General features: G+C 34.9%; 1 protein-coding gene across 1 annotated transcript in view; it reads right to left on the bottom strand.

The window, feature by feature from the left end:
- The window catches only part of ATM (ATM serine/threonine kinase), a 131,751-nt gene that overhangs the window by 50,480 nt on the left and 66,542 nt on the right, over positions 1–14,729 (bottom strand). The window contains 9 exon segments of the mRNA XM_043998900.1: positions 487–577; positions 1,424–1,601; positions 2,420–2,467; positions 2,469–2,591; positions 3,482–3,502; positions 3,504–3,624; positions 6,306–6,477; positions 10,182–10,277; positions 13,033–13,165. Of these exon segments, the coding sequence (XP_043854835.1) occupies positions 487–577; positions 1,424–1,601; positions 2,420–2,467; positions 2,469–2,591; positions 3,482–3,502; positions 3,504–3,624; positions 6,306–6,477; positions 10,182–10,277; positions 13,033–13,165 (983 nt within the window).

Here is a 14,729-nt window from a genome sequence, read left to right as displayed (position 1 = left end):
GCCTTTCGGCTAATAGAGAATCTATTCATAAAGCCCTAATTCCAGGTCTGCTACTTCATACCTGTGTGATCCTGGAAAAGTCACCATCTCTTTGGGCCTGTTTCTATATCTATAAGATCAAGGGGTGGATTAAGTGATCTCTAAAGTCCCTATAGACTAGCTATAACTCTAAACAGGTTCAGTTGTGCAACTGTAAATTGATAACTGGAATCTATTAAGAACAACACAAAAAGGTAGGGTGTACTGAGTTCTGGTAGCCCAGAGCATGGTTTCATTTAGATTCTGGCTTCCCTACCTTCCCCAAGAAGGACAGCAAACCCATTTGGCTTCATGAGCTATTTGAGGTGTTGCATGTGGTAGCTTTAGGCACTAATGCCTTAGGTTATCTTAAGTTAGCAACTCCTATTAACACAGTAAACTAGCAAAGCTTTTTCCATCTTTATGATTCTACCTCCAAAATTCAAAAGGTCCTGAGGCTGTATTTATTACCTCCTTTGTCTTCTCATATAGTCTACAACAGCAAGCATTGTTCGTCTTGATTTTTTATTCAAAGATCCTCGAAATGGAAATTCTGATTCTAAGTTTAAAAGATATAAAATATGGCAGAAATGAATCTTCTGATGCATCAAACAAAAAAATGCTACCCAGAAATTTAAAGTTATATCTATGAGATACATGAATTTTCACATATAGCTTTCTAACAATTTCCTCTAAAAATGAATAAGTATAAAGGGTTACAGTATTCGTTTTCTAACTACAAAGTCTAATCATATCAAAACAGTAAATTATTTCATACTAACTATATAGTACAAAGTGAACCTACCTAATGTTTGAAATCTTATAATGTGGCAAATAGCTCTATCTAACCATATCAAGATACCGAAACTGAATCATGAAAATGATAAAAAAATTCAGGTTATCAATGAAGTTATTTATGATCAACAAATGAAGAATGTTAAAAAATTTTTAAATGATGTTTAAATCTAGATATTATTTAATAAACAAAAGCATAATGATGTTTATAACAATTTATACTATGTTTATATACATATGGATTATACATGCTTTGGGCCACATATAGCAATTTATAATCATAGAGTAGACTTACCTGGCCATCTCACACTTCTATGATCCATGTCTACATTGTGATTATTTGAGGTGTTATTTAGGGAATACAAAAAATACAAAGTTAATTCCAAAATTAATTTAAGAAAAATAAAAAGAAATTTTGTTGCCCCCAACCCCCTCACAACTTTCATTATTAAATCAAATGAAAATAAAATACTCATAGTTTTGATCTTTTAGAGCAAATGCTCTGTATTTTCTGTGACATTGCATCCCCTCTTCATTGGCATGGATAAAACTACATAAAGCAAATCTGGTTCTATTTTAATAATATTTAAATTTCAGAAGCTTTTAATACCTGAATCTAAAGTTGCAGGCGTTGTAGATCGGCTAGATTGTGAAGAATATCTGAAACAGTTAGTAAAAAATCCCTGGATATGCACGGATAGGAGATTTCGCCAGGATTCATTTTTATCATGGAGCAAAATATCATGAATCAAATACGGAAGCACATACCCACAAAAGTCAGAGTTCACCTAGAATACACAAATACATCTAGTCAAGGATTTAGGCAAAAATAACATGTATAAATTTTATGTTTTCAGTCCTTTCCACAGGTTTTATTATACTTATAAGAATGACAAATGGTAGTGGCACCAGTGCAGTATACCCATGTCAAATAAATCAGTGCATGTCAAATCTCTAAGATTTACCAAAACCATAGGATCGGATTATAGTTAATATTTAAGAAACAAATAAATGATAGCCATACAATAAATGTTGCTTTACAGGTGGAACAGTATTAATATATAAATGTAGTCTCTGAAGAGCATACTCTTCCTTCTGGGTTACTAGAAATGATGTATAGCACAAAATAGGAAATCTGAAACCGTCAATTATGCATATTTACAACAGTGATCTGGGGAGAGCAATATCAAAACATAAAAAAGATGTTTTTAATAGTCTGCTTAATTTTTATAAGTCTGTAAATCAGAGATTATTAAGACCAGTACTTATAATTTATATCAAATTTTAAATGATATGTATATGAATAGTATGTCATTAAGCTAACAGGACTGAATAGGATATCAACTAGATGGAAATGAGGAAAATGTATGCTTTCTATAGGGAACTAAGAAGTAGAAAGAGAATAATGATTCATAAATAAGACACATATGATACATATGCCAAAAAGATGAGGATGCCCATCACTAACATTATCTTCAAGTATGAAGACTTGTAAAACATTTATGGAAGACTGTGACTACCACAGAAAAATGGAATAAAAAGGCAAGAGAGAAGGGATTAAGCCAAGCAGAATCTTGGAGGTGATATGTATTCTTCCTTAATTCACACAGGGGCTTTAGTACAGACGAATTTCACTTTCTATGCCGCCACTGTTTTAAAAGTGTACAAGTCAATGTCTTGATCCAACTATCATGGTTTTCTTCCTGAGGAATCCACACATGTGGATCATCCCAGCTTTCCAAAGGATTTTCTTTGTCAATTCTAGGAACTTCTAGAAACTGGAAAGCAAAGGTTCGAGTCATATGAAAGCAATAATGAAACATCATATTTTCTCTCATAGATCCCACAAGCTACTCAACTCTCCTCTTCACAGAGTTTTCTCTGAGTACAGAAAAAGAATATCTATGTAGAGAGAATACTTTCACATATATTACATAAAAAGTTTGCCTTTTCCAAGGGCCTTAAAAAGGACTAACATACAAAATACAGTTGTGAAAGCAAAGAATCAGTATTAAGGGTGTGTTCTAATACTTAAATTATCAACTGTAAAGGATTTCTTAAGTGCCTTTCCCATACGAAGTGAGGCAGCGAGAATGAGGAAATCATGGAGGAGGAGCAATAAAATTATCAAAATATAAATTTTAAAAATTATACAATTAATATACTATTTTTTCTTTTCATAAAAGAACACTATGACAAGTTGAACTGATGATACTTATCAAGATGGAACAGAGAGAATTCATGCTTCATGTAGAGATCAGACAAGATAACCTCTAAGATCCTTCCACACTCTAAATTCTATGACTATAAGTTAAATCTTTTGTAAAGAGGTATCTCGCCAGTTTACCAGAGAAGCCTGAAAAACAGAACCTAAGGTGACTGAGGGATAAGAGAATCATCATACAGAATTAAGATGACTGAGGCCCTACTTGTCTAGGGAAAAAAAAAAATACACAAACCAGTTTATGAGGATGAGAAATAGGAATTGCTTAGCCTCAGAGGCATGATAACCCTGAGCATTATTATTTTATTTGCTAAGTGTACAATTAATGGAAATAAATTCTTTGAAGGGAAATGCATTTCATATTTCTCTTTCTGCTAAGATTCCCTCGGCTAGCACTAGGCATACAGAAGTACTCAATAATTACTGAGCAAGTATTAAACATACCTTTTTCCTAGATGTTCTGACAAGGTTGTAGGTATATAAGCATGGGGTCAGTTGTTTTCTTATAAACCTCCCAGCACTCATGTCCAGTCTTTGTGGCTAAAATATTTTTCAAAACATGTAACAGCAGCTGATCGAACCTTACACTGCAAATATATACATATATAAACATATATAACATATGTATACACACACATATAAACACCATTCCACACAGGCACTTTGAGAAATATTAACAACTAACCAACAAATTCCTTAGTAAGCATGAAAACAAGTTCAAAGTACAGATGGACGAATTTAATACAATGACCAAAATTATAACCATCAAAGGAGTCAACATGACTCCTCAACTATAAAGGAAGAACGCACAATTGCCCATATTGAATCCGATGAAATTTAAGTATTACTATTACAAATTATTAGACAAACTCATCATCTGTCCTTTCTCTGACCTTGAAAAGTAGTCTTTCCCTCCATATGTACTTATATTCTATTTTTGTGTTTTACTTATTTCTTCCCTGGCCCCTCCTAGATCATAAGCTCCAGAAAAGGAGACCACACTCTTAGTTACCTTTGTACCCTGCCATAGACAACAATGTTCCATATATTTATTTTCTTCTTTTTCAGTTTGCGAACTGTTATTTTACTGGCTATCCTGTCATGGAACACTTCCTCTGCAAAGAACATCTGATTTGTGACTTAAGAGTTTGCCTGAGACCCTGAGAAGTTAAATGACTTGCCCAGAGTCACACAGCAGGGATATGTCAAAGGCAGAACTGAATTCAGGTCTTTGTATCCACTATACCAGTAGTCAAAAACCTGGCACAACAGTCCAAATTGGGAAATAACAAAATAAATAAAAATACAACAAAACATAAGTAACTGTGGTTTCCTAAAGTAGTCCACAAAGATCCTCATGTAAAGTTTAGTAACTGCCATTCTCTTTTGAGTTTGACACCTTTGCATGATGCCATGCTACTGTGCACATAAGAAGTATTTAATAAATGTTCATTTGAATTTGCCAAATGAATCAAGAAAAGTAGTTGGGAATATCACAACCTAATACAGCATGAATGCTTTTCATTTTAAAGTTAGAGGTAGGATCTTATTAGCCTTAAAAATCATTTAAGGATTAAAAATAGAATTTAAAATCTCTTTTTCCCTTAGGAGCTAAAGACAATTTTTCTTCAGAAGGGGGAAGAGGAGAATACAAAAAGGAGGAGGAAGAGGGAAAGAAAAGTATATTTTTCTTAAAATGGTGACACTATTGTCACTAATAGTGAAATATATAGCAAAATGATCTCAAAGTCAGAGTTCTGGCATTCTCAATGATTAAGAATATGGAGAATTAGAGGCAGCTAGGTAGTGCAGTGGATAAAGCACTGGCCCTGGATTCAGGAGTACCTGAGTTCAAATCCGGCCTCAGACACTTGACACTAACTAGCTGTGTGACCCTGGGCAAGTCACTTAACCCCCATAGCCCTGCAAAAAAAGAAAAGAAAAAAAGAAAAAGAAAAGAATATGGAGAATTAAAAATTAAGCAAAAAAAAATCTAAAGTAGTGTTAAAAGAGTTACTGGATTACTAAAATGATCTCACAGATAATCTTCTTCTCTCTCTCTCTCTCACTCACTCACTTTATTTAAACATTATTTCGCCTGTCTTATCTTCTTATCTACCTGACTACTCCTTTTTTAGTCTGCTTTTGCTAGATTTTCATCCATGTCACTAATCTTCAGTTTATCCCAAGGCTCTTGTCTTGGGTCTCCCTCTCTTTTCCTTTCTATACTCTCAAGTAGTAATCTCGGTTACTCTCCCATGAATTCAATTAGCATCTGTATAAAGATCTTTATATCCATCCCTAGTCTCTCCAGAATTTCAGTCCAACATCACCAACTGCCTATTAGACATTTCAAACTGATGTCCCATAGACATCTCATTATCAATATGTCCAAAGAATTTGTTATCTCTCTCCTGGTCCCCAAACCTATTCTTATTCTGAGTTTTCATTATTAATACCAAGTATACCATCACCCTTTCAGCCATCCAGGTTCACAACCCCAAATTCATCCTCAACTCCTCACTCTCCATCACTACATCGCTACATCTCTACAACTGGCTTGTACAGGCCTCCTTCTAGAGTGAGTTAGGCAGCACAATGAACAGAAAGCTGGGTATAGAATTAGGAAGAGACCTTAAGTTCAAATTTGACCTCAGATAAATACATATATAAAACAAACCTGATGATCTGATTTCTCAGACCAGGAGAGATTAAAAGCAACCAAAAATAGGAAAAGTCATAGGAGACATTCATTTCAATAGCAGAAATAATTGGAGATGATCTGATAACAAGGGAAAATGGAAAGCTACTATATTTTAGTCTAACTCAGTAACTTAAAATCTTAACTCTAAATCCTTAAAAAATGCTGCTATATTCAATATACTCTTTGAAAAGGCATAGAAATATATATTATGCATTCCAGAAAGATTTCTATCAAAAGTGGCTAAAAAAAGTTTTTTTTAAATTTGTTACTTAAAAACTTCATTTGTCAGAAAGACTCATCTTCGTGAGTCCAAATCTGGCCTCACTTACTAGCTGTGTGATCCTGGGCAAATCACTTAACCCTATTTGCCTCAGTTTCCTCATCTATAAAATAAGCTAGAGAAGGAAATGGCAAACCATCCCAGTATCTTTGCCAAGAAAACCTCAAATAGGGTCATAAAGGGTTGAACATGACTAGAAAACAAGAGAACGTATATGCAATCTCATTCTCTAGGAGACAGATACATTAGGCAGTATTGCATAGAAACTATCATTAAACACTCACCAATCTTCAACTAGTGCATTATTTAGGTATGTGAGCATTATGAAGGTCCACTGAAGTTTTCTGTCTTCAAATAAGTCAAGAGCCTTGGAATAAGATGCATCTTTACCATGCTGAATGGCTATGGTAGAAAAATCTATAGGACCCACTTCTCCCAAGCAGCTTCCAATAGCCTCTACAAACAGAAACATCATTTTGGTATAAGTTGAATATTCTGCAGAATTTCTGCAGGGTTGAAAAAAGTCAAATAATCTCTTAATGCCAAGAAAAGCCTACTTTTTCACAATTCAAGATTCAAATATATTATAAGGGATTTAAAGTGGAATAAAGAAACAAATTTATTTAGGTATTGAATGGCCTCAAATTTCTAACAGACAAAAAGGCTCTTTGGGGGGGGGGAGGGTAATAAACATTTTTATTTAAAGTTTGGGGTTCCAAATTCTATCCCTTCTTTCCTTTCTCCCCTCCCCTTTCCCTGAGGCAGTAAGCAATCAGATATAGGTTATACATGTGCAATTACATAAAACATTACCATATTAGTAATTCTGTATAAGAAAACTCAAATAAAAAGAAAAAAATGAAAGAAATAAAGTGAAAAATAGCATGCTTCAGTCTATGTTCAATCAATATCAGTTCTTTTTTTGGAGGTAGATAGTATGCTTCATCATTAGTCCTTTGGGATTGTCTTGGATCATTGTATTGCTGAAAATAGCTGTCATTCACAGTTCTTCATCAAAAAATAGTGCTGTCACTGTGTACAACATCCTACTGGTTCTGCTCATTTCACTATAGATCAGTTCATATTAGTCTTTCCAGGCCTTTCAGAAATCATCCTGACTGTCATTTCTTATAGCACAATACTATTCCACTATAATCATATACCACAGCTTGTTCAGCCATTATCCAAATGATGGGCATTCCTTTGATTTCCAATTGCTAACAACCACAGAAAGAGCTGCTATAAATATTTTCGGACAAATAGGTCTTTTTTTCTTTGGGGGGACATCTTTGGGATATAAACCTAGCAGTGATATTGCTGGGTCAAAGGGTATGCAGTTTTACAGCCCTTTGGGCAAAGTTTCAAATTACTCTCCAGAATGGTTGGATCAGTTCACAACTCAACCAACAGTGGACTGGTGCCCCAGTCACAAAGGCTTTTCTTAACATTAGTAACCTTCTAGTATCACTGAATGGTTGTAAGTCATGGAACAACACTGTCTCCACAGAGGTCACTCAGCAAGTGAACAATGGAGAAGTGACAGAAAAACTAATTATGGCCTTAGGTATCTATATACTATAGAATGCATAAAATGCATGTAATAAAGTGAACTTGAAATTTTTACATAAATTGATAAATTTATAGTCACCAAGACTCAGTGTGATAAGTTACTTAAAAATACAGGAGTGGAAATGGTTCTAACAGAAAGGCAAAGGGAGCAGCTCTCTTAAATCATAAAGGTCTATGTGTATATAAAAATCTACAAATTAGAAAGTGGGATGTGCATTTGGGTATGGATGAAAGGGGAGGCAGAAATGATACATTTCACTCTGGAGAGCTAAAAGAATATTCAAATGAACCTTGGTCTAGCACAATAGCAATTTGGAGATAGTAACTTTGCAAAGAGCAGTTTCAGTAGAATGATGAGGTCAGAAGTAGATTTTAAGGATTTGGTCCAAATCACACTAAGTCAAACACATAATAGAACAATTTTCTAACACATTAATTATAAACCAATAATGGCACTAAACCTACACTGGAAGATGCCAATAATTACAGCAGTTCATTTGGGCTCCTGCAGGGTTCTGGCAGCATCTAAGTTTATACTAGCGAGAAGTGAATTACAGGTGCTTCTGAACTTCCCAGCTTTCAAGACCAGGTCTCTGCTACAGTCTCCCATGAAACCTTCATCTGTCATATCAACCCCCTGCCTTCCCCTGGTGGATTTTTTTCCTGGGGATTCCATTTTGGAGACGACGGCCACCGGTCAGACAATCTTCATACCCCTCCCAGCCATGCCTCTGACTTTTCTGGACTTCCATACCATGCCCCACCCTCCTCAAGAACCTTCGTTCTCCCCAGCTGGTTTTAAGCTCTGTGAGGGAAGGGACTTTTTTTGGCTGCTTATATTATATTCCATGCTTTTAATGTCTGGCATATAATAAGTACTTTAATAACTGCTTGCTGTCTTGTGAGAAAAGAAGGTGATATTTTCTAATTAGAGGGCTAAGAAAGGAATACCTTTCTACTGGATACTATGCTATTCCACAGAACTTATGAGGAGGCATAGCTGGCAAGGGTAGAACTACTTTTCATTCTATCATTTGTTGTATCTGAGGCAATAGTGTTACAATAATTTTTGGGCTAAATATCTCCTTCCCCTCCGGTCGTGAATCTATGAAAATCTGTACAGAACAGAAAATTTACTATCTGTATTGAGAAAAATTCTTCCCAAACACATCAGGACAAAAAAAATCCTTTTTTTTCTACTGGACACAAAAGCAAGAAATGCTGCTTTACTCCACAGTCTAGTTTAAAAACTTTTTTGTAGTTATGCTTTTTAGAGTTAAATGCAGGGGCCAGCTAGATGGCGCAGTGGATAGAGCACAGGCCCTGGATTCAGGAGTACCTGAGTTCAAATCCAGCCTCAGACACTTAACACTTACTAGCTGTGTGACCCTGGGCAAGTCACTTAACCCCAATTGCCTCACTTTAAAAAAAAAAAGTTAAATGCAACTCTAGCACATGTCTGTTGACTAACTCTGGAAGGAAGAAGACATTTGTTATTTGCCAAGTCCTCTGCATATGCACATCTGTAATACTTGTTTAAATAAGTAATTATATGAACAAACACTGTCCAATCATCCACTTTTAAGTCTAAGCACAGAAAAAAAGCGGGGGCAGCTAGGTGGCACAGTAGACTAGAGCACTGGCCCTGGAGTCAGGAGTACCTGAGTTCAAATCTGACCTCAGACACTTAAACCTACTGGCTGTGTGCCCCTGGGAAGTCACTTAACCCCAATGCCTCCTCCAAAAAAAGGGAGGACAAAAAAGTTACGGAAAAAAAAAGAAGTATAAAGAAACTTGACTAACATGTCTCTTTTTCCGAACAACCCAAATTAATAAAACTATGGTGGTAAAGATTTTCATGTATACGACAAAACTTGGTCATGAAATTTAGCCACATTTACTAAGCTAAAGAACTTACCTTGTGCACTGGAATACTACAATGCTGTAAGAAATGATGAAAGGTAGATGCTTTCAGAAAAACCAGGGAAGACTTAGATTAACTGATGCAAAGCTAAGTAAGCAGGACCAAGAGAACACTATATGCAGTAACAACACGATCAACTATGAAAGACTTAGCTGTTCTGATCCAAGACAATTCCAAAGTTCTTATGGTGAAAAAAGCTATCTACCTCCAGAGAAATAACCACTAGAGTCTGAATACAGATGGAAACAAACCTTTTAACTTAACTTTCTTTATTTGGTGGGGTGGGGGAAGAGGGAAGGGCAGCAGAGTTTGGTCTGTTCTTTTACAACATGGCTAATATGGAAATATGTGGGGCATTATTTCACATGTATAACTGATATCACATTTCTTGCCTTTACAACAGGTATGAAGGGGCTGAAGGGAGAGAATTCTGAACTCAAAATTTCTTTTTTTTTTTACCCCTTTTATTTTGCAGGGAATGGGGGTTAAGTGACTTGCCCAGGGTACACAGCTCGTAAATGTCAAGTGTCTGAGGCCAGCATTTGAACTCAGGTACTCCTGAATCCTGGGCAGTGCTTTATCACTGGGCCACCTAGCACCCCCACAAAATTTCTTTAAAAAAAAAAAAAAGAATGCTAAAAGTTATAAAAAATTTTAAATCATTTACCTAACACTTCCTTTTCACCAGCATGGTTCATTGCCATCTTGGATATCTGGAGTAAACTCACAGTAAGCTTCACCATAATGCCATCTTGTGGATTATCTAGGATTATGATGGAAAAAAAATTACAAACATTCTATTTTATTTAAAATATACACATATCAGTTAAAAAACAAACATTTATTAATCACTTGTGTACAAGGTACTTGCTCGAGGCTGGGAATACAAAGACAAAGAGAAGAAATACTCCTTGCCTTCATTCAAGGAGTTTATCATTTACCAGGATGAGATAACAATCACAAGCAATTAAGTTATCTGACTATAGTATGGGATCATAGACCTAGAGCTGCTAGGATGGCCAGGAGACCATCGAATTCAATTCATTTCCATTTGTAAGATTTATAAATGATGAAAACTGAGGGCATGGGAGGTTAAATAACTTGCCCATGTTGACTCAAGTGGTAAGCAGATTTGAACTTAAACTATCCTGTTTTTATTCATCAGTCCCTATGCTAAGTAAATGTAAGCTACTTGAGGGCAGAGCCTGGTTTGTTTTTGTCCTCAATGCTCTGCACACAGCTGTCATTTCCTCAATGTTTGTTGATTTGCATTTCAAGTATATTCTCCTCAGTAAGTGTAAATTAAATATGTTGGAAAAACCCGTAAATATATAAAATACAACCACATAAATGGTAAAAATGCAACCAGCAATTTCTGACACACAAGAAGAGAAAAGCTAATGGGGGAAAAAAATTTAGGATGAAAGCCAAAGGCTCAAAGGAACTCCTGAATGAACAAAAATCATTGGTGCTGATGATAAAGCACAATAAACTTGGCAGAAAGGGCACTGGACTTGGAAAGACCTAGGTTTGAGTCTCAGTTTTGCCAGTTACTACCTATGTGACCATGGAAGCCACTTAAATTTTTCAAGGTGTCATAGGCACAAAGGTGGCAATAATTTTTGAGGAGGAAGCTAAGAGTATTTTGTGTGTGCGCGCATTATGATGATGATGGTGGTGGTGATGATGAAACCCAGAAAGAACCTTTAGGAATTCTGGAATATAAGCCAATACATATTCTCTTTTTTCCCAGATCTCCAGTAATGGAGTTCAATGAGGAATACAGAATTTATAACAAAAATATGTTTCTAGTTGGATTTCTACAGGAAGAATATCCTCACTGGCCCCATCTTTTTTTTTTTTTTAAAGTGAGGCAAATTGGGGTTAAGTGACTTGCCCAGGGTCACACAGCTAGTAAGTGTAAGTGTCTGAGGGTGCAGTGGACAGAGCACCGGGCCCTGGAGTCAGGAGTACCTGAGTTCAAATCCGGCCTCAGACACTTAAACACTTACTAGCTGTGTGACCTGGGCAAGTCACTTAACCCTATTGCCCCACAAAAAAAAAAAAAATTTTGTTGATGTGTTTTATCTTTATATCACAATCATGGCCCATCCCTAGAATAATTCATGTGAAGAGGAAAAAATACATCTAAGAAGATCTACATGATTTAAAAAAAAAGTTCAAGAATCTCTGAAGGAGACAGGGCTAAAAAACTGGTTTAATTTCATATATACACACATATAGGCACTATTAAAGATAATGTAACAGATGAGTAAAAATTAATTCAAGAAAAGAACAAATCACACTGTGCATGGAGAAAAACTTTCCCAATGGTACATTATAATTGCTTCAACTCAAGATCAAAATACACTTATATCAATATTAAATCATATGAGATATAACTCTAATCACATTACTCTAACACTCAAAAACTTTTACTTTCTCCTAACAGCCTACTGAATAAAATTCCAACTGCTTAACCTGGCATTCAAAGTGTCCCACAATTTGGTCCCAATCTACCTTTCCAGGTTTCACCAAGCCCCCATTACTTAGTTAATGCTTTAATCAAACTGGATTAATTGGATTATTTACTATTCACCAAACAGATTTGGTGCTATTGTCATTTCCATGACAGAGAATGCCTTCTTCCTATTTCTACCATCTTTCCATGGCCTAGGTCAAATGCTATCTCTTCCATGAAGCCTTTTCTAAGATTTTAACCAGAAATAACCATTCCTTCTTCTGAATTCTACTATTCTGGATCACTACTATATGTTTATTACTCTTTACTTTATATTACAGTTATTTGTGTTCATGTCTTCTCTACCTAGAATATAAACTAATTCAAGCCAAAGACAAACTCTTCACCTCTGTGAATTCCTCAGTATCTAGACAAGTAACTTGCACATTTCTTTCAATACAGACAAGAAATACAGACAGTGTTATAATAATAAAAAATTAAAGTTGAGTTTACCTTAAACCACAGCAAGATAATAGACAAGGATAACTGTAACACAACTTACAGTCAATGTTACACACAGATGCATTATTCCTCACTGTATTCAGAGGATCGTAACTTAGATAAAAAGAAACTATTAGTACACTGGAAACTCTATAGAGTTTTACTATATTTGTCCTGGTCTATTTAATTCAATTTTACATATCCGTAATGTTTCAAAGAAAACAAGAAAGCTTGAAAAGATATGCCATTGTACTCTAACTCATATGAAAAAAATTTCCTTAGTCTAGGGAAAGACAGTAACAAAAATTAAAAACATTAATAAAATATCAAGATTAAAGCAGACTAACTTTGTTATTAATATGTATATAAAATAACATATATAAGAAATCACAGGTTTGCTTCTAAATTAAGAAAAACTGATATATAAACATCTAAACTAAAGAGATAAATTAGGGAAGATTAACATTATGAAAAGATTGTTTTATTTAAAAACATTTACTAATTGAATTCCTCTAAATAATATATAGTATAAAAATATGTCATAATAATTTTGTACCCTGAAACTCTTTCAAAAGGTCTTTCATCTGATCTTTATGTTGTTCCAGCTGCTTTCGAAGCTCCTTTAATCCTTCCAGTCTAGTCAAAGGCAGTGAATCACAGACATTTACTGAAAGGAAATGGTTAATTTCCTAGGAGAAAAAAAAGTTAAAAATTAAAGACTGATTTATGATAACTTTAGAAAAAGTCTTCTTGTACACTGAGCTGACGTTCCCAGGAGGATTTAAAGGACATGATCAATAAGAATCTCATGGGATAACAAGCATGGGTGTGTTCTAATACTTATCATTACAGTACTCTAACTGAAGAAAGGCTTTAAAATAAGTTTGGTAAATATACCCATAAAATTAGAATGTGTACATGTCAAACAGATAAAATGTCAAACACACATGAAGCTCAATGAGATACTGTCCAGCTCTCTCATTTTACAAATGAAAATAATGAAGCCTGATAAGAGTAGGTGATTTGTCCAAGGTCACACAATAAAATAAGAGACTAGGAGGCAGGTTTCTTGACTCCAGTCCAATGTGCTTTTCATGATACCATGCTGGCTCTAGACAGACTCTCATTCAAAGCAGACAAAATGCTTTTTCTTCTAACAGGCTGTTTTCAGAATTTCAATATCCTCTTTGCAACTAAATGTTATCTGACCTAAACCGTAATCAATATAAGTTTTTCCATAGCTGGAATGATTAGTAACAACAAAGAAATATTTCATAATAATATCAATGTCAACTGGTAACTATTCCCCCTTCAAGGAAGTCCTATTGTCCATTTTTCCTGAATCATAAGGGTAAAAAACTAATAGAAATAATAATTCTTATCATTTTAGACACACATACAAATAGTATAATTTTACTCAAAGCAAATATAGCCCAAGAAACCTATTAAAAAAGTATAAAATTCAGTTCCAGATTTTAGATGTCTGAAACTGTGCTATTATTTATATACATTATAAAGATACACACAGCAGACTCAGTAAAAAATTTAACTAAGAAATGGAAGATTAGATTATAGATACTGCCACAGATTGAGATTTTTTATATAAGATATAGAATAAATCTTTTTCCATTTCAAACTCCTTTTTTTCCAAGTCTTTCAAATTCAAGTCTTTCCTATAAGGTTATTGAATGGATGTCTGATCTAATTCAGTGATCTCATCATTTCCAAGGATTCAATTATCAACTCCTTGTAGATCACTGGTGAGATCTATGTATCCAGCCTTAACTTCCGTACTGACCTTCAGTCTCACATCTCCAAATGTCATTCAAATATCTTGAATAAGATAACCAATCAAGTTAAACTCAGTATGTCCAAAACAACTATTTTCCAAAAAATCCTCCCCTCTTCCAAATTTCCCTCTTTCTGTCATGGTTACCACCATCATCCTAATCACCTATACTCACAACCTAAGTATCACCCTCAAGTCCTCACTCTCTCACCTCACATAACCAATTTGTTAACAAGTCATGTCATTTCTACACATGGATTATCTCTTGAATATACCCCCCTTCTCTCCTGACACAGTTGCCAAGCAAGTACTTAGCTCTTCTCAGCAATACAATGATCCAAGACAATTTCCAAAGGCCTCATGATGGAAAATGGAATCTGGATGCAGATTGAACCATACTATTTCTACTTTTGGGTGTTTTTTTTTGGTTTTTGAGGTTTTTCCCTTTTGTTCTGATTCTTCTT

This window comes from Dromiciops gliroides, chromosome 3 (assembly GCF_019393635.1).
Source record: "Dromiciops gliroides isolate mDroGli1 chromosome 3, mDroGli1.pri, whole genome shotgun sequence".
Taxonomy (NCBI): domain Eukaryota; kingdom Metazoa; phylum Chordata; class Mammalia; order Microbiotheria; family Microbiotheriidae; genus Dromiciops; species Dromiciops gliroides.
This window is presented reverse-complemented; position numbering and strand designations above follow the sequence as displayed.